The 26815-nt window shown below is 54.0% G+C and overlaps 2 protein-coding genes across 3 annotated transcripts in view; one reads left to right on the forward strand and one right to left on the reverse strand.

Annotated features, from left to right (window-relative positions):
- Window positions 1–2107: 2107 nt before the first annotated feature.
- LAT2 (linker for activation of T cells family member 2) lies at window positions 2108–15793 on the forward strand. 2 transcript variants are annotated; one of them, XM_026456603.1, is made up of 12 exons: window positions 2108–3359; window positions 4135–4174; window positions 6816–6859; window positions 7033–7081; window positions 7290–7327; window positions 7651–7686; window positions 7772–7802; window positions 8683–8738; window positions 10745–10801; window positions 11027–11206; window positions 11648–11769; window positions 14901–15793. In XM_026456603.1, exons 1-11 carry the CDS (start codon window positions 3266–3268, stop codon window positions 11752–11754), a joined length of 732 nt encoding a protein of 243 aa, XP_026312388.1. In that variant the 5' UTR covers window positions 2108–3265; the 3' UTR covers window positions 11755–11769; window positions 14901–15793. The 2 variants fall into 2 exon arrangements, with proteins under 2 accessions (XP_026312388.1, XP_026312389.1); XM_026456604.1 differs by lacking the exons at window positions 4135–4174; window positions 6816–6859.
- A 1733-nt stretch (window positions 15794–17526) lies between these two features.
- The window catches only part of RFC2 (replication factor C subunit 2), a 26102-nt gene continuing 16813 nt past the window's right edge, over window positions 17527–26815 (reverse strand). Inside the window, exons 6-11 of the mRNA XM_026456595.1 lie at window positions 26562–26643; window positions 25860–26072; window positions 24507–24572; window positions 22959–23039; window positions 21152–21265; window positions 17527–18082 (exon numbers count right to left, since the gene is read on the reverse strand). Coding sequence (XP_026312380.1) covers window positions 17972–18082; window positions 21152–21265; window positions 22959–23039; window positions 24507–24572; window positions 25860–26072; window positions 26562–26643 — 667 coding nt within the window. The 3' untranslated portion in view covers window positions 17527–17971. The remainder of the gene's footprint in view (window positions 18083–21151; window positions 21266–22958; window positions 23040–24506; window positions 24573–25859; window positions 26073–26561; window positions 26644–26815) is intronic.

Consider the following 26815-nt stretch of genomic DNA (forward strand, 5'->3'; position numbering starts at 1 on the left):
GTACTGAGTAGCTGGAACCACAGGCATGTGCCATTGTGCCTGCCTAATTTTTTTCATTTTTTTGTGGAGACAGGGCCTTGTTACATTATCCAGGCTGGTCTCGAACTCCTGGCCTCAAGTGATCCTCCAGTCTCAGCCTCCCAGTGTTGAGATTACTTACAGGCGTGAACTACCACACCCAGCCTGATCCCATTTTTATTTATTTATTTATTTATTTATTTATTTATTTATTTATTTATTTATTATTGAGATGGAGTCTCACTGTGTCTCCCATGCTGGAGTGCACTAGCGCGTTCTCAGCTCACTGCAACTCACTGCCTCCCGGGTTCAAGCAAATCTCATACCTCGGCCTCCCAAGTAGCTGGAATTATAGGCTTGTGCCACCAGGCCTGGCTAATTTTTGTATTTCTAGTAGAAACAGGGTTTCACCATGTTGACCAGGCTGGTCTCAAACCCAAGTGATCCTCCCATCTCGGCCTCCCAAAGTATTGGGATTACAGGTGTGAGTCCCTGTACCCAGCCCGACCCCGTTTTACAGATGAGAAAACTGAGGCTGGGGGCTCCCAGGCACAGGCTAGATTTGGTCCCATGAGCCCTCCCCCAAGACAAGGTGCTCCAACCTCACAAGCCTGAGATCAATTTGGGCCATGCTGGAGGGGTTGGGGGTGCACCCTGGGTTGGGGACACTGAGGCAAGGTGAGATTTGGGGAGGGAGAAGGGCAGTGCCCAGGCGGGCCATGGGGAGGAGAGAGCAGAGCTTTCCTTGGACAACCTCCTGGGGTGACGTGGGTCGTGCCAGTCACACGGCTTGGAAATTCACTTGTTCCCACTGACTCACTTGGCTTTTGGGGAGAGGCCCGGTGGCTTCTCTGTGATGGGCCCTGACCGTGGCTCAGGGCCGCATGGAGATTCTGCATCATCTTACCGCAGGGATTTGGGAAGTCCAGAGAGGTCCTGAGACTTGTCCAAACCCACCCAGCTTTCAAAGGGGACAGCCCAGGTCCTGATGGGCCTCAGGGATCCCAAGGCAGGAGGCAGGCAGCCTGGAGCTCCTCCTTTTTTTTTTTTTTTTTTGAGATGGAGTTTCGCTCTTGTTGCCCAGGCTGGAGTGCAATGGTGGGATCTCGGCTCACTGCAACCTCCACCTCCCGGGTTCAAGCAATTCTCTGCCTCAGCCTCCTGAGTAGGTGGGATTACAGGCACCCACCACCACCACGCCTGGCTAATTTTTTGCATTTTTTTTAGTAGAGACAGGGTTTCACCATCTTGGCCAGGCTGGTCTTGAACTCCTGACCTCATGATCCACCCGCCTCAGCCTCCCAAAGTGTTGGGATTACAGGCATGACCCACCGTGCCTGGGCATTTTTTTTTTTTTTTTTTTGAGATGGAGTCTTGCTTTGTCGCCCAGGCTGGAGTACAGTGGTGTGATCTCGGCCCACTGCAACGTCCGCCTCCTGGGTTCAAGCGATTCTCTTGCCTCAGACTCCTGAGTAGCTGGGATTACAAGCATGAGCCACCACACCTGGTTAATTTTTGTATTTTTAGTAGAGACGGGGTTTCACCATATTGGTCAGGCTAGTCTCGAACTCCTGACCTCATGATCTGCCCACCTTGGCCTCCCAAAGTGCTGGGATTACAGGCGTGAGCCGCTGCACCCAGCTGGAGCACCTCCTTTTAAGTCCTGTTTACTGGTCCAAGCCTCACCTTCCCTGGCTGTGGGATGGGGAGGAACCCTCCTCACGCATGGCCAGGGTGGGAAGAACACCGGGGTGGGTGACAGTGGACACTCGAGAGTGTTGGCTCCACAAATGCCCGCCATGTTCAACCCCTTCAGAGACCCCACCACCCTCAACTCTGTCCTCGGCCATCTCCAGGGGGCCAGGTCTCCTTATTATTACTTTTTGAAACAGTCTCGCTCTGTTGCCCAGATTGGAGTGCAGTGGCATGATCACAGCTCATTGTAGCCTCGATCTCCCTGGGTTCAAGCAAGCCTCCTGCCTCAGCCTCCCGAGTAGCTGGGACTACAGGTGACCCTGCCTCGCTCCTGAGTAGGTGGGACTACAGGTGCCCGCCATCACGCCCAACTAATTTTTTTTTTTGTAGAGACAGAATTTCACCATGTTGCCCAGGCTAGTCTTGAGCTCTTGACCTCAAGCGATCCTCCCTGCCTCGGCCTCCCAAAGTGCTGGGATGAAAGGCGTGAGCCACCACGCCTGGCCTGGGTCTGTTTCTAGTTGCGACAGCTATTGGAAGCCCACTGGAGAGGGCCACGCTTCCATTCACCAGGCCACAGTGGGTGGTGTGCGTGTGTTTTGCTGAGCCTGGTCATCACGCCGTGGCTCCAAGGCTAGGACCAGCCACAGACCAAGAAGCCGGCCAGGTGCCAGCCGGGGATTCAGGGCTCCCCCCGAACATCCTGTCTTCAGCCCAGCCTTGGCATCCCAGCTAATTTCATCCCAGCTCCCTGCAGCAGTGCACTAGGGCCCCATCCCTCTGTGGATCACCTTTCTCCACCTCATGCTGTTGGGCCACCTCCTCCACGAAGCCTTCCCCAAACTCCCTCCTCCCAGCTCCCACCACAGGCAGAATCTGGGTTTGCAGTTGTTTCAGGAATGGAAGCCCCATTCCCAGGTCCTAGGGGGACCCCAAGGCAGGAGGTGGGCAGAGAGGGGTCCTGGGAAGCATAGAGGAGCCCTGAGTCGCTCTGGGGTGGGCAAGGGCTTCCGGGTGCTTCTGTTTGAGTGGTGGCCACAGACTGTCACCTCCAGGAGCCAGGGTGGGTTTATTGGAGGCAACCCACTGTGGGTTGATGGGCAGAGCCAGGGCTGGGGACAGGACACTGGGGCCTGAGTCTTGTCTTTCCACTTAGCAGACGTGAGTTCTCTGGCCTCAGTTTCTCGATTTGTGAAATGCATTGAACCTCGTCTTCAAAGGGCAGTTGTCTGGATTAAGGGAGGCTGTGTGTAGGGCTGTGTGTGTGCACATGGGGCCGTCTTGTGGGCCACCAGAACCTTCCAGCACTTATCAAGGCTGAAGATGGCCCATGGGGCAGAGGTGTTGCTTTGGGGTCACATGGGGTGAACAGGACTGGTTCTGTCCTTGCCCAGTGCAGGAGCGGGGAGGGAGGTGGTGTTTCTGCAGCCTGGGCTCAGGTATGAAGCTGTCCAAGCACATGCGGGTGTAGGGTGGGATTCCTGAAAAAGGGGCCCCTTGCTCACGGGCACCTCCCATTTCAGCATCACAGGAGGCAACACCAGGAGCCAACATGAGCTCAGGGACTGAACTGCTGTGGCCTGGAGCAGCGCTGCTGGTGCTGTTGGGCGTGGCAGCCAGCTTGTGTGTGCGCTGCTCACGCCCAGGTAGGCGGGGGTCCCGGGAGCATGATGGGGAGAAGGCGTGGATGGTGGATCTCAGAGACCGTCTCAGGCCCAGACATGGCTGTGGTCAGAAGGGGCGGTCAGATGAACCTCGTGATGTGAGCCCTGAACCCCTAAACTGCCCCCTGAAGACAATGGTGAGGTGCACCTGTGGGCTTTGGTTTTACCAGGTCAACTGCGATATCGGGCCAGAGAAATTGCCCCAGACAAGGGAGGGGAGGCGAGGTTGCCTGTGGCATCCACTTTTCCAGCCTCTCCTCTTCTAAAAGAGGGTGAGCAAATACAGGTTTTTTTTTTGTTGTTGTTGTTGTTTTTTGCTTTTTGAGACAGAGCCTTGCTCTCCCAGGCTGGAGGGCAGTGGCGTAATCTCGGCTCACTGCAACCTCTGCCTCTCGGGTGAAGCGATTCTCCTGCCTCAGCCCCCTGAGTAGCTAGGACCACAGGTGCCTGCCACCACACCTGGCTAATTTTTGTGTTTTTAGTAGAGACGGGGTTTCCTCCATGTTGGCCAGGCTGGTCTCTAACTGCTGACCTCAGGTGATCCTCCTGCCTCGGCCTCCCAAAGTGCTGAGATTACAGGAGTGAGCCACCACACCTGGTCCCAAATACTCTTTAATGTCAGGTGGCCGGTGGTGATTGACAGTTTGGCCCCAAGTCCTGTCTGAGTCCTGCTGGGAGACAAGCCATGGCGGGTGGTGTCTGACCTCATTTTGCAGCTGCCCCCAGACCCTTTGCTAATCCTGGCCTGTTCTTGCAGGTGCAAAGCGGTCAGAGAAAATCTACCAGCAGAGAAGTCTGTGAGTTTCCTCGATGTCCCTAGCCTGGTGTATTCATGTGCCCTGGGCATGGACGTCCCCAAGGGAATTCCTGGCACCCTGTCCTTCACCCCTTCACTCACACCTCCTCCGTGCCAGGCTCTAGCGGGTCCCTAGCCATCAGAGAAGGGAGAGGAAGTGCCCGGGGGCTGTCCAGGCCCTGCTGCAGCTTGGGTTATGGAGGGCTTTGAGAGGCAGGGATGCCTGGGCTGTGGGGCTAGCCACTCTTTAGCTTTCCTGTGAACCCCTCTAGAAGTCCAGGCATCTGGCCAGGTGCAATGGTTCACGCCTGTAATCCCAGCACTTTGGGAGACCGAGGCAGGTGGATCACCTGAGGTCAGGAGTTCGAGACCAGCCTGGCCAACATGGTGAAACCCCGTCTCTAATAAAATACAAAAATTAGCCGGGCATGGTGGTGGGTGCCTGTACTCCCAGCTACTCTGGAGGCTGAGGCAGGAGTATCACTTGAACCCAGGAGACGGAGGTTGCAGAGAACTGAGATTGTGCCACTGCACTCTAACCTGGGCGAAAAAGCGAGACTCCATCTCAGGAAAAAAAAAAAAGAAAAGAAAAAAAAAGAAGTCCAGGCACCTGTGTCTTCAGCCTCCCTTTGACCCCAATCCCCCAGGGCTAGTCCGCTCTCCCCCTGCAATGCAAGAGACAGAGACCCCAGCACAGGGTGAAATGTGAACATTGTTGGAGTCTCCCCTGGGAAAAGCTGCTAGAGCTCAGGGGAGGATGTGGGCAAGTCCCTTGGGGGACCAGGGAAGGACTGTGAGAAAGAGCCAGGGAAGGGCAGTGGGTTCGACACTGCAGGCTAGGGCTAAAACCCAAAACAGCCTGGGCACATGGGCAGTGGCCACAGGTGTCCTTTAAGAGAATGACTTGCTGTGGGCCCAGGAGACCTCGGAGGTCCACGTGCACCCCCGAGCAGCCACTCATGACCCACACACGCACACCAGCACACATGTCCTTCCTCATTTCCTTTTGCAACTGAAAAACCACAGTGAGATTTGAAAATAGAATCTTCATCCTTGCTCGATGTGGGCCAGGGCTAGACCTTTCTGGGTCTTTCTGGCCATGTGGCTTTCTGGCCTGCCTGCAACCTCCCCCGATGCCCCCCACGCCCTTGACTCCTCAGACACTTCCCCTCTCCCCTCTTCTCTCAGGACCTGCCCACCCCCTGGCCCCCGATTGATCTTAGAGCCACAGATGGTCAGGGCCAGACTCAGCATCCCCATGTGGGAGGTGGAAGGGGAGCTGTTCGGTCCCCTCCCTAGAATGCCTTTGCCTGCCTCTCCATCTGTCACCTCAGTTGGGCTCAGTCCCACCAGTCTGCATGAAGTGACTGCTGTGAGCACAGGCTCCGTTCCTCTGTTGCTTCTCCCAGGAAGCCACATCTGACGCTCTCCTGTGGATTTAGGGTATCTCTCCTAAATCAGGTCACCCTGAGCCCCAGTCTTCCAGGAGTTTGGAAGGCTGGGCCAGGTACCCATTCTGGTTCAGAGGAGGAGCCACCAAACCTGCTTTAATAATGAGCGAATCCACTCCATCACCTGTAATGGTGGCTTCCATTTTCAAGAGCAGCTCATGGTCCAAGATGGCAGCTGGGGTGCCGGCCCTCATCTCTGCATTCCCAGCAGCAGGAAGAATGAACAAGGATACAAAGGGTGTCTCCCAGTTGCCAGTGCCCCCCTTTAAAAAGATTTATTGGAAATATCAACAACCTTGGCTTGAATCTCATAGACCAGAGCTTAATCCATGGCCACACTTTGGTGCAAGGAAGGCTAGGAATAGTCTTTTATTTATTTATTTATTTATTTAGAGATGGAGTCACATTTACTCTGTTGTTCCGGCTGGAGTGCAGTAGAATGATCTTGGCTCACTGCAACCTCTGCCTCCTGGCTTCAAGTGATTCTCCTGTCTCAGCCTCCCGAGTAGCTGGGAATGCAGGCATGAGCCACCATAACCAGCTAATTTATGTATTTTTAGTAGAGACGGGGTTTCTCCATGTTGGTCAGGCTGGTCTTGAACTCCCGACCTCAGGTAATCCGCCTGCCTTGGCCTCCCAAAGCCCTGGGATTGCAGGCGTGAGCCACCACGCCAGGCCTCGAGTGTGTGCTTTTTTAAGGAATTGCAAACACTCGCTGGGACCAGCAGGTGGGAGGCAGCCTTTGTCACTCCTGGCTGAAATGTTTTACCCCAAGTCACTTCTGGATTCCTCATCACCTGCTTTCATTCACCCTCATGCCCCAGAATCTCAGGGCTGCCTCCTCAGCCCTGTCCACAGACCCCTCCTGACCCGTCTCCAGGGGCCTGGGACCCCCCCAGCAGGATGTGGCCCTGTTGAGGCCACGTCAGGGATGGGTCTGGCTGAGAGCCGGGCTCTAGCCCAGGACCCTGTGTGAGGGGTGGGCACCTAGTGCACAGAGGGGCCACAGAATGGGGGTAGCAGGGGGAGCTGTGAGTCTGAGGCCTGAAAGGACAGCGGTTCCTCCCCGCTGTCACCCTGGTCCGTCCCTCTGCTCTCCCTCCTCGTCCCTGCCTGTCCCTCTCTCCTGTCGCTGTGTCCTCGGACTGTGGGAGGCCAGGCCCAGGCTCAGCACAGCCCATGCATTTCCAGGCATGAGAACCAACAGAGCTTCACAGGGTCCTGGACCTACTCCTGTGAGTCTCCAAGGGTCCCCGGGCTGGGCTCTGAGTTGGGGGTGTCCCTATCAAGTTCTCTCGGTCCCCATTGCCGTAAGACCATGGCCAGGCCTGATGTGGGGGGATGATGGGGTGAGGGGGCTGGGCTAGCCTGGAGGCCCAGCCAACACCCCACTTCTTGCCCTTTGCAGTGGTCGGGCAGGCATGGCCAGGACCCCTGGAGGACACGGCACTGACAAGGTAGGTCACAGCCCCCCAGGAAGTGACAAGAAGGAAAGTCCTGTAGGTCCCTACCTGGTGAGCCCAGGTCAAGACCTCCCTCCCTCCCCGGGCCCCAGAGCTCCAGGGCTCAGCTATGAAGGCCCCACCAGGGGTATGGGGGGTTGTGTCCTGGGGGGCATCTCCCCCACGGCCCCTCCTTCAACCCCCTCCTTCCCCCTCCCTGCAGGAAGGACAAGCTGTTGCAATTCTCCCCAGGCCTGGAGGGTGAGTGGCACAGGGCAGGGACAGGCCTAGCCAAGCTGGGACTAAGATAGGTGAACACCCCGTGGGACGGGCGTCGTGCAGTGGGGACTGTGGGGCCAGGCGAGACCTCCCCAGGAGAGACACACAGGCGGGGGCAGGGCGGGCTCCTGGAATCGGCCTGGCAGGGGGAGGGTGCATACTCGCACATGCCCCACTGAGGGGACAGGGAGCACTGCAAAGGCTCAGACACAGGAAATAGCTCGCCCTGCCTTGGGCTGCAGCGCCCGAGCTGGGTGGAAAGCAGGGACCAGGGGAAAGAGCGATGAGCTGGACCTTTCTTCCAGATCCAGCATCTTCCAGGTACCAGAACTTCAGCAAAGGTAGGTGGGCTGCTGGGGAAAGGGGGAGGCCACAGTGGGGGCCACAGCCCATGGGCTCAGGCCCGATTCTCGCCTCTTCCCGCAGGAAGCAGACACGGGTTGGAGGAAGGCTACATGTGAGTGACCTTGGTCCCGTCCCCCTGCCCCGCCTCTCCCCCCGCCCCACCTGCCTGCCACAGCCCTGGGCTTCCTGGTCCAGGAACCACCCTCTTGCACTAGAACAAGGCATCCAGGTTCCCCTCCTTCTCCTGGCAGGCAGGCATTGGGTGACACTGTTGTCTCTCAGGTGACCCTGCTTTGTGGGACCGGACTTGGCCCTGCTCTGGGACACAGGGTGTCAGGGGTGGGGGACGGAGACTCATTGAGCATCACCCAGTCAAAGACAAGCTACAGGACACCCAGAACCCCTCCGGGGTGTTGCATCATCTCACAGATGGGCAAACTACGGGAACTGGCCTAAGGTCACAAAGCAAGGTGGCTCGCCAGGTGCGGTGGTTCATGCCTGCAATCCCGGGACTTTGGGAGGCTGAGGCAGGCAGACCACCTGAGGCCAGGGGTTCGAGACCAGCCTGGCCAACATGCTGAAACCTCATCTCTACTAAAAATAATTAGCCAGGCATGGTGGCGGGCGCCTGTAATCCCAGCTATTTGGGAGGCTGAGGCAGGAGAATCGCTTGAACCGGGAGGCTGAGGTTGCAGTGAGCCGAGATCATGCCATTGCACTCCAGCCTGGAGACAGAGACTCTGCCTCAAAAAAAAAAAAAAAAAAAAAAGGGGGCCCCAACCGGGGAGCTGGCCCCCCCCCCCCGCCCCCCCCCCCCCGGTGGCTCAGGGGTCCCAGGAAGTGGGGGTGGGGGAATCAGAGAGGAGATCCTGGCAGACCCCCATGACCAGCAATAGTGGGAGCAGCCCTGGCCTCACCGTCCCCCTGCAGAGCCCCCCAACTCGACCTCCAGCCTGCCCTGAAACCTGTGCTATGTATGTTCTCTTGGCCAGAGACCCCATTGCCATGGAGTATTACAACTGGGGGCGGTTCCGGAAGCCCCCGGAAGGTGAGGTGAAGGACAAAGCCGGTGGTGGGGGAGGAAGTAGAGTGGGAGCTCAGGGCAGAAGCCACACCTCCAGCAGACGAGGCTGGGCCTGGGTTCAGGTGAATTGGCAGAGCCGGCTGGGTGGACAGGAGGCTGGTGCTGCAGGCAGGGGCCAAGGAGGGTTAGGGGGCAGGCGGGTCAGCATGGGAGCTGTGGGCACAGGCATGGGAGACAGGAGTGGGCCACAGGGGCAGGGAACTAGAGGGCTGGCTCGGGGAGGTCGGGGGAGGCCAGGTCCTTGTCAACGAGGACTGAGCATCTCCTCCTGAGCCCAGAAGGTACCCGGGACGGTGATCCCTGCAGGCTCTGAGGCCACCAGAACCTTGGTCCCTGAATACCTTTGCTTTGTAGAAAGGACAACTGAGAGGCTGGGTGCGGTGGCTCACGCCTGTAATTCCAGCACTTTGGGAGGCCAAGGTGGGTGGATCACCTGAGGTCAGGAGTTCAAGACCAGCCTGGCCAACATGGTGAAACCCCGTCTCTACAAAAATACAAAAAAAAAAAAAATTAGCCAGGAATGGTGGTGCATGCCTGTAATCTCAGCTAGTCGGGAGGCTGAGACAAGAGAATTGCTTGAACCTGGGAGGCGGAAGCTGCAGTGAGCTGAGATCATGCTGTTGCACTCCAGTCTGGGTAACAGAGCAAGACTCCATCTCAAAAAAAAAAAAAAAAAAGGGCAACTGAGGACTCAGGGTGGGAGGAGCCTGCTGAGAGGTGCATGGGCCGGGGCTTGAATCCAGCTGCCTGACCTGGCTCCTGCCTGGACCATGCTGGGTAGGTGTTGGGGGGTCCTCTTCTGCCCCCACCACTGCCACCTCCGTTTTTTTTTTTTTGAGACAGAGCCTTGCTCTGTCACCCAGGCTGAGTGCAATGGCACGATCTTGGTTCACTGCAACCTCCACCTCCCAGGTTCAAGCGATTCTCCTGCATAAGCCTCCCAAGTAGCTGGGATTACAGGTGCCCACCACCATGCCTGGCTCATTTTTTGTATTTCTGTTAGTGACGGGGTTTCACTGTATTGACCAGACCGGTCTTCAACTCCTGACCTCAGGTGATCCGCCCGCCTCGGCCTCCCAAAGTGCTGGGATTACAGGCGTGAGCCACCCCACCAGGCCAGCAGTGCTCATTTCTTAGGACTCCAGCATCACTGATGGATTTTGGGTGGGGCATCGGTCAGAGCCCAGCTTCCCCATTACAAGATGGGGTGCCAGGCGCTGAGGTGCCACACTCAGCCTGGGTCCCTGAGCAAAGCGTCCCCAGCCTGCCCTGCCCTGTCTGGAAGAGTCCAGCCCCTCCTGGCAGTGGCTCTAGGGAAAGCTCCTGATTAGAGATGAGCCTCTGAGGCTGCCCCTGCCTCCCTCCCTTCCTCCAGCCACCCATCGTGGGCCTGAATTGCAACCTTCCCCCAGAGTACCTCCTCCTCCCAAGTGCATTTGGAGGGGATCTCAGAAGATAGAGAAGGAGGCTGGACACAGTGACTCATGTCTGTAATCCCAGCATTTTGGGAAGATCGCCTAAGTTTAGGGTTGGGGACCAGGCTGGGCAACACAGCGAGATCCTCTCTCTACAAAAAATTTTAAAAGTTAGCTGGGCACGGTGGTATGTGCCTGTAGTTCCAGCTACTCAGGAGGCTGAGGGGTAGGAGGATCGTTTGAGCCAGGAGTTGGAGGCTGCAGTGAGCTATGACTTTGCCAATGTCCTCCAGCCTGGGTGACAGAGCGGACACCATTTCAACAAGAAACAAGACAGAGAAGGAGCTCAGTGCTCAGGGAAAAGCCTACAGGGGCGCCAGGCCAGCGCCCATTAGGAAGCTCATCCAGGAGAAGGCTTGAGGTCCCAGAGGACCCAGAGGGCTAGGGCTTGGCAGGAAAGGTCCCCTGCAAAAGGAAGGCAGGACAGAGGCGGAGGACGAGCCAGGCCTTGCAGGGCCTGCACACACCCCGTGCCCGCTCCTCTCTCTCCTACAGATGATGCCAATTCCTATGAGAATGTGCTCATTTGCAAGCAGAAAACCACAGAGCCAGGTGAGGCTGCCCAGCCAGGGGCAGGCTGGGGCCGGGAGCAGCAGGCCTCCTTGGCCCCTGCACTCCCCCCTGCTCAAAGGCCACCCCCACTTTTGAAACCGAAGGCTGTCAGATCCCTGGGTACCTTTGGGTAGAGTCTTGCCCCTAGTATCCTCGGAGGAGGCTCTGTTGGCTCCTGGTGCCTCTGTGGGACTGAGCCGGGGGGCCTATTCTCCCTCTCTGCAGTTGCCCAGCAGGACGGCACAGGCGGCCTCTGCAGAGGGGACCACATCCTGTCGCCGGCCCTGAAGACTGGCTCCACTTCTGATCTCTGTCCCGCTGCCTCCCCGGAAGATGATGAGGAATCCGAGGATTATCAGAACTCAGCATCCATCCATCAGTGGCGCGAGTCCAGGAGGGTCATGGGTAGGTGGCCAGAAGAGGATGCAGGGTGGCCCACTTAGGGCAGGCTTGAGGGACTGGCCTGGAAGGGCGGGCTGAAAGTGGGCTTCCCTCCAGCCAGTCCAGCTAACCCTGCAGTGATGCCTGGGTGCAGGGGCAGCTGCAGAGACCTTGAACCACACAGGACGGCCCTCAGCAGCCACCCAGCCTCCGGGGTGGGGTCAGGTCCTCCCGGGCAGGCCGCCCCGTCCAGCTGCATGCATGCAGTAACACATTCACCTGCTCTCAGAGCAGGACGATCTTCAGCAAATCCCAGAGACTGGACAGACACACACTGCCAGAACCCGTCCGGCATGGCATTTCCCGCAGGCTGTTTTGTGGAGTCTGGGGGTCTGAGTCTGGGGGAATAGTTATGGGTGTCTCCACATGAACCACTCGATGACCTGTCTGCCCACTGGTCTGCAGGGCAACTCCAGAGACAAGTCTCCCCTGGCCCGGTGGGAAGCCCAGACGAGGAGGACGATGGGGAACCGGATTACGTGAATGGGGAGGTGTCGGCCACAGAAGCCTAGGGCAGACCAAGAAAGGTACAGCTCCTGCTCTCCAGCTGCTGTGGGCCAAGGACCAGAGGTCTTGCCAGGCTGCAGGACCCCCAATCCAAGGGAACAGCCGAGAGTGTGGGTGGAGGGGCCATGGTGGGGGCTGCAGGGTGCACCCATGGGTGCTCCAAGAGGGCGGCTTGGCGACTCTGTTCCTGTGTTCTGGCCAGGGGCATCAGGCAGGGAATTCTGGTGACTTTGGGGGCAAAGGAGTGGGCACCGGGTGGGTCTCCCAACTCCACTGCATCTTCCCGGCTGCCACCTTGGACCAAGTGACAACCTCCCAGAACTTAGTTCCTCACATAGTGCCCCCCTCTCAGACAAGACATCGCACACATGGCTGGGCGCAGTGGCTCACGCCTGTAATCCCAGCACTTTGGGAGGCCGAGGCAGGCAGATCACCTGAGGTCAGGAGTTTGAGACCAGCCTGGCCAACATGGTGAAACTTCATCTCTACTAAAAACACAAAAAATGAGCCAGGCGTGGTGGTGGGCGCCTGTAGTCCCAGTTACTTGGGAGGCTGAGGCAGGAAAATCATTTGAACCCTGGAGGCGGAGGTTGCAGTGAGCAGAGATCACACCACTGTACTCCACCCTGGGAGAGAGCGAGACTCCGTCTCAATAAACAAATAAACAGACAAGACATCGCACACAAAGCCTCAGCCCAGCAGGCACTCGGTCAGTGCTGAAAACAGACAGAAGGCGGGGACACTGGGAAATGTAACAGTGGTTGAGACGCACTGAGGAGCCACCGCAGGCCAGTGAGATGGTGTGATGCTAAGCGTTCACACGTGCACCATCTCTTGGCACCCAAAGCCACAGAGCAGTTAAGCCACTTGCCCAAGGTCACATCTTGGAGTAAGGGCAGCAGGAGATGGAAGCCCCAGTGGTCAGACATCAGACATCAAAGCCCAGGCTGGGTCTACCGCTTGGGAAGCAGGATGGATCCCCAGAGGGCCTTCAAGGCTGCCCAGAGCCCCCACCTGGGAGACCCAGGCCGTCATCTCAGTGAGCAGGCTGGAGGGTGGAAACCACGTTGAACCTGGGCGGTCAACAGTCAGCCCCAGAGGCAGGTGCAGGAGTTTGAGCCGAGTGTGCAGAGCCCCAGGTCATTCATTCAACCAGTATCCACTGGGCCCTTGCTATGGGCAAGTCCTGCTCTAGGCGCTGGGGACACCAACATAAAGAACAGGAAACCCCTGACCCCTTGGAACTTACGTTCTGGTGGGAGAGAGAAAACAGATAGGGCCAGACACAGTGGTCATGCCTATAAATCCTAGCACTTCGGGAGGCTGAGGCGGGAGGATCCTTTGAGCCTCTGAGTTTGAGGCCGGCCTGGGCAACATAGCAAGACCTCTGTTTCTACAAAAACTTTTTTTTTTTTTTTTTTTAATGAGACAGAGTATCACTGTCACTCAAACTGGAGTGCAGTGGCATGATCTCGGCTCACTACAACCTCTGCCTCCTGGGTTCAAGCGATTCTTGTGCCTCAGCTTTCCAAGTAGCTGGGATTACAGGCACGCGCCACTATGTCCAGCCTCTACAAAAACTTTTCAAATTAGCCAGGAATGGTGGTGGATGCCCTAGAGTCCCACTGACTCGTGAGGCTGAGGTGGGAAGATCACTTGAGCCTGGGAGGTCAAGGCTGCAATGAGCCACGGTCGCTGCAGTGAGCTGTGGTCACGCCACTGCACTCAAGCCTGGGCAACAGGGCAAGACTCCATCTCAAAAAACAAAACCATTTAAAAATTAGCTGGGCATAGTGGTGTGTGCCTGTAGTCCCAGCTACTTGGGAGGCTGAGGCAGGAGGATCACTTGAGCCCGGGAGTTCAAGGCTACAGTGAGCTATGATGGTACGTACCATTGTACTCCAGCCAGGATGACAGAGTGAGACCCTGTCAAAAAAAAAAAAAAAAAGAAAGAAAACAGGTAAGAAGACATGGCATGTTCACTGGTGGTAAGTCCGGCAGAGATAAACAAAACAGGGAAGCGGGGCAGGAAGTAGTGTGGGGCTGTGGGCACGACGGGGTGTTGCAATTTAAGGAAGGAGGCTAGAGAAGCCTTTCAGAGCTCCCTTGCGCACCCCATCTGGGGGAAGGGCATCCAGGCAGAGGGGACAACGGAGGCCCCAGGGTGGAATGAGCCCCACAGGTCTGAGCAAAGCCAGGGTGGGGAGGAGCGGGTGAGGGGAAACTAGTGGAGGTCGAGGCCGGAGGTGGGGAGGCTGACCAGGCAGGGCCAGCACTTGGGGTTTTACTGCATGAGATGGGAGGGAGGGAGGGAGACCGAAAGGTTGTTTTTTCTTTTTTTTTCATTCCTGTTGCCCAGGCTGGAGTGCAACGGCACAATCTCAGCTTACTGCAACCTCCACCTCCTGGGTTCAAGCGATTCTCCTGCCTCAGCCTAGGATTACAGGGATCTGCCACTACACCTGGCTAATTTTTTTGTATTTATTTTGTTTTTTGAGAAGGAGTCTCGCTCTGTCACCCAGGCTGGAGTGCAGTGGTGCGATCTTGGCTCACTGCAACCTCTGCTTCCTGGGTTCAGGTTTCTCCTGCCTCAGCCTCCCGAGTAGCTGGACTACAGGCACGTGCCACCACGCCTGGCTAATTTTTTTTTTAGTAGAGATGGGGTTTCGCCATGTTGGTCAGGCTGGTCTCGAACTCCTGACCTCAGGGTCGCCGGCCCACCTCAGCCTCCCAAAGTGCTGGGATTACAGGCGTCAGCCACCACGCCCGGCCAATGGGAAGGTTTTGGACAAAAGACTGGCTGGATGTTTCTAATTCAATTTCTCTGGCTGTTGGGCAGACAAATGGGTACTGGGAGAGTGGGTACAGGAAGCCCAGGAAGGACCCAGGCACTGGTGCCATCTGGGCCAGGGGTGGCAGCAGTGGAGACAGGGGTGGGCAACATGGCGAAACGCTGTCTCCACATAATATACAAATTTGCCAGGTGTAGTGGTGCACTAGTCCCAGCTACTCAGAGGCTGAGGTGGGAGGATAGCTTGAGTCTAGGAGGTTGAGCTGCTGTGAGCTGTCCCCATACCAGTGGTTCTGGTTCTCAGGAACAAAATACGGATCAAGGCAAACCTCCTTCTACAAACTTTCCTCTTTATTTAAGGAGCCAAGGCGAAGAGGGACTACTGTGCTCATGGACCTGTCGCTGCCTTCCAAGGACCATTTCCCAGAGCTACTCAACTTTTAAGCCCCTGCCATGGTTGCTCCTGGAAGGAGAACCAGCCACCCCGAGGACCACATGGCCAGGCACGCATAGCCCGGGAAAGGACAGTTACCCACAGCAGCTGCAGCCCTGCCGCCAAGCCCTCTCCCACCCCAGGCTTTGTAGGGCAGGCACCTGGTACCGAGGGTAACCCGGCTCCTGGTATGGATGGATGCGCAGGATTTAGGATAAGCTGTCGCCCTGTCCCCGTACCAAAACCATTGTCCAACACTGGTATCTGTGTCCTTTTGTGCGATGAATTTGGATTCCTAATTGCTATTGTTGGTTGCCGGGGTCTTAAAGGATTGATAAGCTTGTCCAGTTAACTTATAGAGGGGGAGCCATATTTAATATTCTGGATTTCAGAGTAGAGATTTCTGTGTTGTCTCCTAGAAAGCATTACATGTAGTTAATTTCAGCATCCTGGTTGGGCGGGGCCCTGGCTCTCTTCCCCTTTAGTGGGACCTCCCCTTTCTTTGGGCTTCAGTTCACTGAGGAAGAAATGAGGCTGTCGCCATCTTTATGCGCTTTCAGTGGAGATGTCATTTGCTATGGACAATAGTGCGTGAGAGTTTAGGGAAGTAGTGACCAGAAAGGGGCGGAGTAGGTCTCCTCCATGGCCCGGAATCCTCCTCTGCTCCAGGGCTGGCCTCCGCAGAGCTGATTGGACAGTAATGTGACTGTCTCATGGAAGAGCTGGGGCCCAGAGGGACCTTCTGAGTCAGAAATGCTGCCAGAAAAAGTATCTCCTCCAACCAAAACATCTCAATAAAACCATTTTAGTTGAAAAGCAATGATTATCCTGTGTCTCCTTTCCCCTGCTTCAGGTAAAAAACCTTTCATAAAAATACAAAAATTAGCTGGGCGTGGTGGTGCATGCCTGTAGTCTCAACTACCTGGGAGGCTGAGGAAGGAAAATCACTTGAACCCAGAAGGTTGCAGTGAATGGTGACTGCAGCACTGCACTCCAGCCTGGGCGAACGAGGGAGACCTTGTCTCAAAAAACATAACCAAATACAAAAAACCTTAAGGGAATGATGGCCACAGCTCCTGTTTAATAAAAAGGGACCCTGAGGGCATCAGGCCTGCGGATGGGGTCTTAGTTCCCAAGTCCAGCCGTCTTTCTGGGATGGCCCAGGGACTCTTCCCATGAGAGGAAATTAATGCAACAAGTTAGGAAATCCGAAGAAACGTCTAGAACCCAACTGCTGCCTGCGTGTTACTTCACACCCTGAAGTCCTGACTGCACAACCTCAGGGACAAGCTTCTCTTCCTTGTTTTTGTAAGAGTCTCGCTCTGTCACCCAGGCTGGAGTGCAATGGCACCATCTTGCCTCACTACAATCTCTGCCTCCTGGGTTCAAACAATTCTCCTGCCTCAGCCTCCTGAGTAGCTGGGATTACAGGCATGCACCACCATGCCCAGCTAATTTCGTGTTTTAGTAGAGACGGGATTTCTCTGTGTTGGCCAGGCTGGCCTTGAACCCCAATCTCATGTGATCCGCCGGCCTTGGCCTCCCAAAGTGCTGGGATTACAGGCGTGAGCCACTGTGCCCAAATGGGCCAGGTATGGTGGCTAACACCTGTAATGCCAGCACTTTGGGAGGCTGAGGTGGGAGGATTACTTGAGACCAGGAGTTTGTGACCAGTCCCAGCAATATAGCAAGACCCCATTTCTACAAAAAATTAAAAATTAGCTGAGCATCGTGATGCATGCCTGTAGTCCCAGCTACTCAGAAGGCTGAGGTGGGAGGATCACTTGAGGACAGGAGTTTGAGATCAGTCCCAGCAATATAGCGAGACCCACTTCTACAAAAAATTTAAAAATTAGCTGGGCATCATGGTGCATGCTTGTAGTCCCAGCTACTTGGGAGGCTGAGGCTGCGGTGAGTCAAGATTGGCCTACTACACTCTAGCCTGGGCAACAGAGCAAGACCCTATCTTAAAAATAAAAAAAATTAAATTAAAAAAAAAAAAAGGAAACAAAATAGTATCTTACAAAAAAAAAAGGCAATTCTACAAATTAGTAGGAAATTCCCCGGGGAATTCTAAAGCAAGCACAAAGAGTATGGTCTAGAACACAGGAAGGGCGTCACGGTGTTTTCCTGAGGGCTGGGCTGCGTCTCTCCACTCTGCGGCCCTCTCTGAGAGGCTCGCCACCTGGCCATTCTGAGAAGTCAGTCTAAATAGGAAATGACGGCAAACCCTGCCCTCGCCCTGGGGAAGTGGCTCCTTCAGGCTTCTAGAAGAACCGAGATGAGCTTGTGGGTCTACTATCTAATCGCCTTTTCTACTTGTTGTAGGCTGCCAAGGCCAGCAGAGACAGGAAGCTGGTTTTCCTCGAGGCTTCACGTGGTCACCTTATTGCCGACAAACACTGCAAGGCTTTATTAGCTAAAATGTCAACCCACACACAGATCAGAGACCACCCTTAGCTCCTCTGCGCCTTTCCGCCCCGTACCACATCAGTGGGGCGGAGGCTGAACGCAAACACTCGTGAGGCACAGATGTCCCAGAAGCAATCATGAAAGCCACGGGAGTTTATTTATTTAAATTTTCTCCCCCCAGACGGAGTCTCTCTCTGTCACCCAGGCTGGAGTGCTGTGGTGTGATCTTGGCTCACTGCAACCTCCACCTCCTGGGTTCAAGCGATTCTCCTGCCACAGCCTCCCGAGTAACTGGGATTACAGGTGCCCGCCACCACACCTAGCTAAGTTTTATATTTTTAGTAGAGACAGTGTTTCCCCATGTTGGCCAGGCTGGTATCGAACTCCTGACCACAGGTGATCCACCTGCCTCAGTCTCCCAAAGTGCTGGAATTACAGGCGTGAGCCACCGCGCCTGGCCGGCCACTGGAGTTTAAACGGCAGTCATGCTGGCTCCAGCCTAAGGCGGCATTTTCCCCCATCAGAAAGCCACAGCTCCTGTACCTCAGGATAGGGCTCCTGTCAGTCAGTCAGCGAAGTCTCTGCTCTAACTGGCCACCGGGGCCATTGTCTTCTGACACAGCCTGGCCAGGAGGCCTGCCATCTGCAAAAGGGAGTTCACTCCTTCTGCTATTTTCATGTGAGTGTATCCAATTTCCTGAAAAACAAACCACATTCAAATCTGGTTAGTAAGTGGGGGAGTTCTTTTTTAAAGTCTGAACTGAAAAAATAAAAATAAAAACAGAAACAAACTGAACTAATGGTTTGTTCAAAATCAGCATGAGGAATTCCAACTCCAGCCGGAAAATGAATGCTAAGATGCGATGGATTATGTTTACCTAAAGTTCAATTTATTTCCTAAAAGGATAGTTCTTTCAAAGATACTGTTAAGAAACTGAGTGGGCGGTGGCACGGAAAGCCAGGCTAGAGGAAAATATTTATATATCTGATAAAGAACTTGCATCCAGACTATAAAGAATTCTCAAAAGTTCAGTAATAAAGGCCGGGTGCAGTGGCTGGTGCCTGTAATCCCAGCACCTTGGGAGGCCAAGGCAGGTGGATCACGAGGCCAGGAGTTGAGACCAGCCTGATCAACATGGTGAAACCCCATCTCTACTAAAAATACAAAAATTAGCCAGGCATGATGGCGCATGCCTGCAATTCCAGCTACTCGGGAGGCTGAGACAGAAGAAGCACTTGAACCTGAGAGGCGGAGGTTGCAGTGAGCCGAGATAGCACCACTGCACTCCAGCCTGGGCGAGAGAGCAAGACTCCATCTCAAAAATAAATTAAGTAAATAAATAAATTCAGTAATAAAAAACAAACAACCCAATTAAAAAATGGGTAGATTTAGACCTGGAGCAGTAGCTCACACCTATAATCCCAGCACTCTGGGAGACTAAGGCAGGAGGATCACTAGCCCAGGGCTGGAGATCAGCCTGGACAACACAGCAACACCCAAACTCTACAAAAAAAAGAAAATAAAAACGATCTAAGCGTAGTGGCACACGCCTGTAGTCCCAGCTACTCGGGAGCCTGAGGTGGGAGGATTGCTTGAGCCTGGAAGGTTGAGGCTGCAGTGAACTATGATTGTACCACTGTACTCCAGCGTGGGTGACAGAGCAAGACCCTGTCTCTCAAAAACATAAAAGATGCAGGCCAGGTGCAGTGGCTCACACCTGTAATTCCAGCACTTTGGGAGGCCGAGGAGGGAGGATCACTTGAGCCTGGGAGTTCAAGACCAGCCTCAGCAACACGGGACACTCCGTCTCTACCAAAAATATAAAAAATGTAAAACTTTAAAAAATGGGTACATATGAATAGATGCTTCATCAAAGAAGACTCTGGAAGGCAAAGGAGCACATGATTAAATGTTCAGCATATTAATTAGGGAAACGCAAATTAAAGCCACAATGAGAGCTCATCACATGCCTATTAGGTTATTTGGTGGTTGTTATTTATTTTATTTTATTTTTTTTGAGAAGGAGTCTCACTCTTGTCGCCCAAGCTGGAGTGCAGTGGTGTGATCTCAATCTCCTGCAACCTCCACCTCCTGGGTTCCAGCGACCCTCCTCCCTCAGCCTCATGAGTAGTTGGGATTACAGGCGTGAGCCACTGCAACCGGTCATTACACACCTATCAGAATGGTTTAAAAACCAAACTGAGCACTCCGCGTGGCGAGTAGGTTGAGCATGCTCCGGAATGCTGCTGGGAATGCACGTACTGCAGTCACTTTGGAAAACCGTTCAGCAGTTCCTTATGGAGTAAAACATACACTTATCATTTTCCCAGGCAATCCTGGGAACTTACTTGGGAAAAAGAAAAACTTAACATTTGCATTCACACTAATCCATATATGCAAATGTTTACACTGGCTTTATTCACAGTCACCACAATCTGTAAACCCAAATGTCCTCCAGCTGATGAACAGATGAGCAAACTGTGGTACGTGCACACGATGGATTACTTCTCAGTGATACAACGGACTGACGCATGGCTGGAAGTACCAACGTGGACACATCTGAAAGGCATTTCTGCTACAGTGAAAGAAAGAAGCCAGACTCAGAAGGCTAAGTTCTACATGATTCCATTTATGATATTCTGGAAAACTGTATCCCCAAACAGAAACTATACCAGTAGTCTCCAAGTGGTAGTCAGGGAGGGGGCTGGCTTCAAAGGGACACGTGAGTTGTTCTGGGATGACAGATTCCGCATCCTAATGGTGATGGTTTTTGCGTGACTGACTGCGTGTATCCTGTACCTAATAGGCTGAATTTTATTCTATGTAAATTAAACCTCAATCTGACCTTGAAAATCAATCAATCAATCAATAGACAAGACAGCCTTGAATGAAGAAAATCAGGACTGTGTGAAACAAACTTGGTCCTCAGGACAATCAGCCACGTTGATTTAGTTTGGACGTCTGCCCCTCCCAATCTCATTTGGAATTTGGTCCCCAATGTTGGGATGTTCGGGTCACGAGGACGATCCCACGTGAATGGCTTGGTGCCTGCCCCAAGGTAGTGAGTTCTGGATCAATTAGGTCCCTGGAGAGCTGGCTGTTCAAATGGGCCTGGCACCTCCCTCCGTTCTCTCGACAGCCGATCTCTGCACGCACAGGCTCTCCCTTCCCCTTCCAACATGAGCGGAAGCAGCCTGAACCCCTCCCTAGAGGCAGATGCTGGCATCACGCTACATGTACAGCCTGCAGAACTGTGAGCCAAATCAACCTCTTTTCTTTCTACATGACCCCGTCTCTGGTATTCCTTTATAGTAACTCAAAGGGATTACGACACACCCTCCCTCCCGCTGCAGCTGGGAAACACTGAGCGCCTTCTAGGTGCCAGGCCTGTGAGCAAAAAGAGAAAGCGAAGCCAGGGCCCACAGTCTTTTCTTTTGTTTTGAGACAGTCTCACTCTGCTGCCCAGGCTGGACTGCAGTGGTGCGATCTTGGCTCACTGCAACCTTCCAAGTTCAAGCGATCCTCCTCCCTCAGCCTCCCAAGTAACTGGGATTACAGGTGCTTGCCACTGCGTCCAGCTAATTTTTGTATTTTTAGTAGAGAGGGGGTTTCACCACGTTGGCCAGGTTGGTCTCGAACGCCTGACCTCAGGTGATCTGCCCGCCTTGGCTTCCCAAAGTGCTGGGATTACAGGTGTGGGCCACGGCACCCGGCCACTATGGCCCACACTCTTGAAGACAGAGGCACTTCTACACTCTCACTGACCTTGATAAACTCCAGTTTCAGGTATTCTGCCATTTGGAAAGTTTTACACACTCGAAAGATGTTGCCAATGATATCTTCTGGTGAGTAACCCAGATGCCACAGATGAGCAAGAATCTAGACAAAGGAGACAGAAAAGGCTGCTTAACACTTTAAACTGTAAGAAACCATGTGATTTTGAGACTCATCCCAGCTGGTGGGGCCCACCCTTCAGGTCACATGGGGTTACTTTAACTGATTTTCATGGCAGATAGAGAGATAACATTGCAAATGTATTTTTGATTTGCTTAAATATTTTTTTTCAGTAATATAAAGATGGAGTCTTGCTATGTTGCCCAGGCTGGTCCCAAGTTCCCGGCCTCAAGCAATCCTCCTGCCTTGACTTCCCAAAGTGCTGGGATTACAGGGAGGAGCCACTGAGCCCAGCCTACTGCAAACGTTTTAAGCTGTGTTGCAAAATGGTATACTACCACACCCATGTAATCTCTTGATCCAGAGCTCTTAAAACAATTTATTAATCTGATGACTAGGTACAGCAGAGTGGAAAAAGCAGACTATTCATCTGCTAGCTTCACCCAGTTGCAGTCCCAATGCAACCTCTGCAGGACGAGCCCGGAGCACACCCTGACTGGGTAATCCCAGCCTCTGCTTCCCACCCACCTGCCCCGCCCAGGCTGCAGGGACTTTTTTGCCTTTGCTTTGGCATCTTGGGGTGAATTGAGGGGGGCAGAGAAGCTCTGTGCCCACAAATCTGAAGGCTTTCTTCAGGTCCACTCAGGGACCTGGGCCTGAGTCTCTGCTCAGTCTCCCCGCCTTGCACTCCGGTTTCACATTAGGTGGAACTCTGCCCTAAACCCAGTCAACTTCCAGCCTAGTTTGTTAGGGGGTAGGCAGAGGGAAACTATGATTGGATCAATTACCTTGAACCACACCAACCACACCACACCCACGTGGCTTGAGGTCACCTGAGCCCTAGCCACACCTGCTGGAATCTGCTCACGGCACCCAGTCCCATTGTCAGGGTAGAATCTTCCTGCTCCCTCCTCCCGTGGCTAGCTGGGGGCTGCTGGGTCCCAGAATGCCTATGCCTATGAGAATGGATGGGGACACCTCCCTTAACCGGAGAGAAGATGGCTTCCCTGGAGAAGGAGCTAGGCTGGTCTTTCCTCCTGACTTTGGCTGACAAATTTCTCTTGCAGAGGATATAATTACAGGAGAAAAACACCATTTTGAATTCTAGTTCTACTGCTTTTAAACCATATGACTTAGGGCTGGGTATAGTGACGTGTGCCTGTAGTCCCAGCAACTTGGGAGGCTGAGGTGGGAGGATCGCCTGAGCCTGAGAGGTTGAGGCTATAGCGAGCTGTGACTGCGCCACTGCATTCTAACCTGGGCAACAGAGTAAGACTCTGTTTCTAAAAAAATAATAAAAAAGAAATAAACACAGAGATTTAGGACAAGGAATTCAGCCTCTCTGAATCAGTTTTCTCATCAGTAAAGTGCACCCAACTCTTGGCACGATTTTTTTTTCCAGCTCCTAAACAGATTAACACACAGCATGATACTAATAATTTTTTTTTTTCCTGAGACAGGGTCTTACTCTGTCACCAGGCTGGGGTGCAGTGGCGCAAGCAAAGCTCACTGCAGCCTTGACCTCCAGGGCTCAAGAAATCCTCCTGCCTCAGCCTCCCAAGATTTCAAGAATTAATGGAGTGATGTGTATAATGTCCCTGGCACTAGAAGGGCTCCCTCTCTCCTCTGCCCAAGAAATGAGTGGTTCCTCTGCCAGGACGGGGGGAAGGAGGCCAACCTTGTAGGCTTCGTCGATGTTGGCATTCACACAGTGCTGGATCATCTCTTTCACCAGCAGTGGGTGGGGCTCGTCACAGACCTGGCCAAAGGGAAAGGAAAGGCGGTCAGGGGCTGGAAGGGACAATGTGACGGGGGAGGCCCCAGCAGACCAACTTCCGGGCAATCTATGGGTAAAACTACTCAACCTGTTGTTATCATCAAATTCTCCAGCAACCAGAATGAGTTTGGGGAATGCCCCTCTCACCACCAAAGAGAAGTGCTTCCAGCACCAGGAAGATAAATGTCCCAAACACAAGACAGATGAACAAGAGAGCAACCAAGGGCCTGTGAAGGATGCTCACTCGGGGACAGCTTTAAAGCCGCCAGCCACCTGTCTTAGATCACTTGGGGGGGCCATTTGCCCAGAACCAATTGGAATTCACTTTAGAACTGGGAGGTCCTTTGGGCCAATTCCCACCTCCAGCCCGGAGGAGGAACTGGCCTACCCTGCAAAGGGTCCCCTAGCCTCAGCCCGACACCCTAAAGGAGGGGTCCCGCTGCTCCAGCAGGTGGGTGGATGGTGCTGGGGACTCGTTCCTGAGCATTCCCCGCACTGGCATGAGGCTCTGCCTCCAGTGCAATGTCGACCCCTAAATCTTCCGAATGAAAGTCTCCTGATGGCTCCAGAGGCCACCCACACCTGCCCTTGCCTTTTCCCAGTAGAGGCCATGGTTTCCTGAGCCCTCAGTGACCCTCCAAGACAAAACAGGGCCCAAACCATCACCGCTGTTTCTGAGCGGGCCTCCCTTTCCTAAGTGGCCTCGAAAATGCGTTCACTGCCCAGGTCTACCCAGATGCTTCAAAAATAGCTTGTCTGTTGTCCACAAACCTGGTAAGAAAGAGCTATAGACTGAAAGTCTGGACAGCCCTTCCTAGTTTCTACCCAAATAAGGAGGAAATGAGTCTCCCAAATGGCATTTAGATGCTGAGTTATCGGGATATGGAAGCAGTTTTCAAAAGAATTCCCAAGAGAAAAATGTTTTGCCGACACGGGAGAGTAAGTGAGAGCCCTTTTCCTCGGCCTGGCTTTGAGGGTTGCTACCCACCCTCCAGGGGCAGAAGTGGGGAGAAGGGTATGGCATTGCAGAAAAAACCCGGGGTGTGGGGTCTGAAGGCTGCTGGGGAATAGCACAGTGCTCCTGCCTGCCCTTTAGGGGCCAGGGGGTCCCATGTCATCACTCACAATGTGATAGTAAGAACCTCTGTGCAGGGAAGTCACTGGGATCAAATAAGACGTGTCAGAAATTGCTTGGCCCTGAGTCAGACGCATCAGTGGTCCTCCCTCACCTACCACACACAAGTGACATTCCAGGTCCCCTGAAACTCTCCAACGTGTGCAGCAAAAGCAGCAACAGGGAGAGGACAGACAGAAGCAGGGTGGGCTCCCCGGCACTCACGAGAGCAGCCGGGTGTCCGTCCCCGCTGCCAGCCCAGCTCCTCAGCCCCGCTGGTCCCCGTAGGGAAGCACGGCTTCTGCTGGCGGTACCACCCACACCAGCGCTTGTACCTTGAACACGTTCTCACTGTTAATGAAGCCAAATCCTGAGAAGGTGGACTGCAGATTGTTCAGCACCTGTTCAGGAGCAAACACATGTCAGGATGATTTTTATATTTATTTCTTTTTGGGTAGAGACGGGAGTCTTGCTATGTTGCCCAGGCTGGTCCGGAAAGCAGAGAATACTTCTCATTACACTCCGTGAGTTCTCCACTAGCATGGTGCCTGGCAGCTACTAAGAACCAGAGTTAAGTGTTCGGTGAACGGCTGAATGAATCAATGCACAACTCAGTGCGATTTGGGGAAGGGAAAATTGTAAAGGATTCCTGACACTGCTGAGAGCCCCACCAGGGCTGGTAGCCATGACTTTGTGGGTGCCACATTTGGTAATATGCCTGTCTGCAACAGCGGCCTGGGTGGCAAGGGGGTTGTCAGATGGATAAGCTCATATGATTGGGGTTCAGCAGGGCAGAAGTGAACCAAAGAAAGCAGCTGAGAGAGTTATGAGGAAGAGCAAGCGATCCTCCCACCTCTGCCTCCCAAAGTGCTGGGATGATAGGTGTGAGTCACGGCACCAGGCCAAGAGTGACTTTTTTTTTTTTTTTGAGACAGAGTCTCACTCTGTCACCAAGCATGGAATGTAGTGGCACAATCTCGAGTCACTGCAACCTCTGCCTCTGAAGTTCAAGCAATTCTCCTGCCTCGGCCTCCTGAGTAGCTGGGATTACAGGCACCCACTACCATGCCCGGCTGTTTTTTTGTTTTTTTTTTTCTTTTGAGATGGAGTCTCACTGTCGCCCAGGCTGGATTGCAGCGGCGCTATCTCGGCTCACTACAAGCTCCGCCTTCCGGGTTCACACCATTCTCCCACCTCAGCCTCCCCAATAGCTGGGGACTACAGGCACCCACCACCATGCCTAGCTCATTTTTTGTATTTTTAGTAGAGACGGGGTTTCACAGTGTTAACTGGGATGGTCTCGATCTCCTGACCTCGTGATCCACCCACCTCGGCCTTCCAAAGTGCTGGGATTACAGGTGTGAGCCACCGCGCCTGGCTACACCTGGCTAATTTTTATATATATTTTAGTAGAGACAGGATTTCAACCATGTCGGCCAGGCTGGTCTCGAACTCCTGATCTCAGGTGATCTACCTGCCTCAGCCTCCAGGGTGACTTTTAAAGCTCTGCCCTTCCCTGCCTCTCTTCTTGGAGTCCGAGCTAGACAGCCCACTGTCCCAGGAGGGTGCCGGGTCTCCGTCTCTTTCTCTTGTTGTACCTTGTGCAGCAGTCACTTCCCTCCCCTTCCCCATGGAAGGGGCATGGCAGGCACGGGACGCCCACGCCTGAATGGTAGTGGCCCACATACCTGCCTCATGTCTCCCTGGGCCGTGAAGATGATGGCTTCCAGGCCGTCATCAGTGTAGGGTACCCTCTCCTTCTCGATAACATTCATCAGCCTGGCGAGGATCTGGGCATCGGTCAGCTTTGTGTAGCGGAGGACTGCGCAGCGGGACTGAATGGGCTCTGAACAGAGACGGGACAGCAGTGAGGCTTCCCTGCGGAGGCCAGCATCACCCTGCTAGCTCTTTGGTTATAAGGCTGCAGCTGCATAATCCACACAGCCCCAGGCACTCAGTAGAGACTTGGGAGGCTGAGGCGGGTGGATCACTTGACGTCAAGAGTTCAAGACCAGCCTGGATAACATGGTGAAACCCCATTTCTACTAAAAATACAAAAATTCGCTGGGTGTGGTGTCGCACATCTGTAACCCCAGTTACTCGGGAGGCTGAGGCAGGAGACTCTCTTGAGCCCGGAAGGCGGAGGCTGAAGTGTGCCAAGATCACACTACTGCACTCCAGCCTGGACAACAGAGCAAGGCTGTGTCTCAACAAATAAATAAATAAATGAGAGAGAGAAAGAGAGAGAGAGAGAGAGACTTGGTAAAAACAGGGTGCTATGTCAAGGTGTCAACCAATAAGCAATGATGAGGCCTCAGCTGGCACTGCCCGGCATGGCCTTGGCTAGCCAACGGCTTCCAGTCGGGGAAATGATCCTCCAGTAGAGATACATCCACGTGCCACAAGCCCTTAGATGAGTCAGCCCCAGCCCAGATGGACTCTGGAATTGGTGTGTGCTGGACATTGGCCCTTCTGGGCACATGACAATTCAATCTGAATGGGCCACCCCAGTTTATTTCTTTTTTTTCATAGACAGGGTTTTGCTATGTTGCCCAGGCTGCTCTCGAACTCCTGGCTTCAAGTAGTCATCCGCCTCAGCCTCCCAAAGTGCAGGGATTACAGGTGTGAGCCACCATGCCTGGCC

The sequence above is a fragment of the Piliocolobus tephrosceles genome, chromosome 8, assembly GCF_002776525.5.
Source record: "Piliocolobus tephrosceles isolate RC106 chromosome 8, ASM277652v3, whole genome shotgun sequence".
NCBI classification, from domain to species: domain Eukaryota; kingdom Metazoa; phylum Chordata; class Mammalia; order Primates; family Cercopithecidae; genus Piliocolobus; species Piliocolobus tephrosceles.

Bases quoted from the DNA above. Each gene is read 5' to 3' on its own strand.
- LAT2 (XM_026456603.1), top strand. From the start codon at position 3,266: ATGAGCTCAGGGACTGAACTGCTGTGGCCTGGAGCAGCGCTGCTGGTG. The intron at 7,328-7,650 runs GTGAGTGGCACA...CCTTTCTTCCAG, and splicing joins ATTCTCCCCAGGCCTGGAGG to ATCCAGCATCTTCCAGGTAC. The intron at 11,207-11,647 runs GTAGGTGGCCAG...ACTGGTCTGCAG, and splicing joins CGAGTCCAGGAGGGTCATGG to GGCAACTCCAGAGACAAGTC.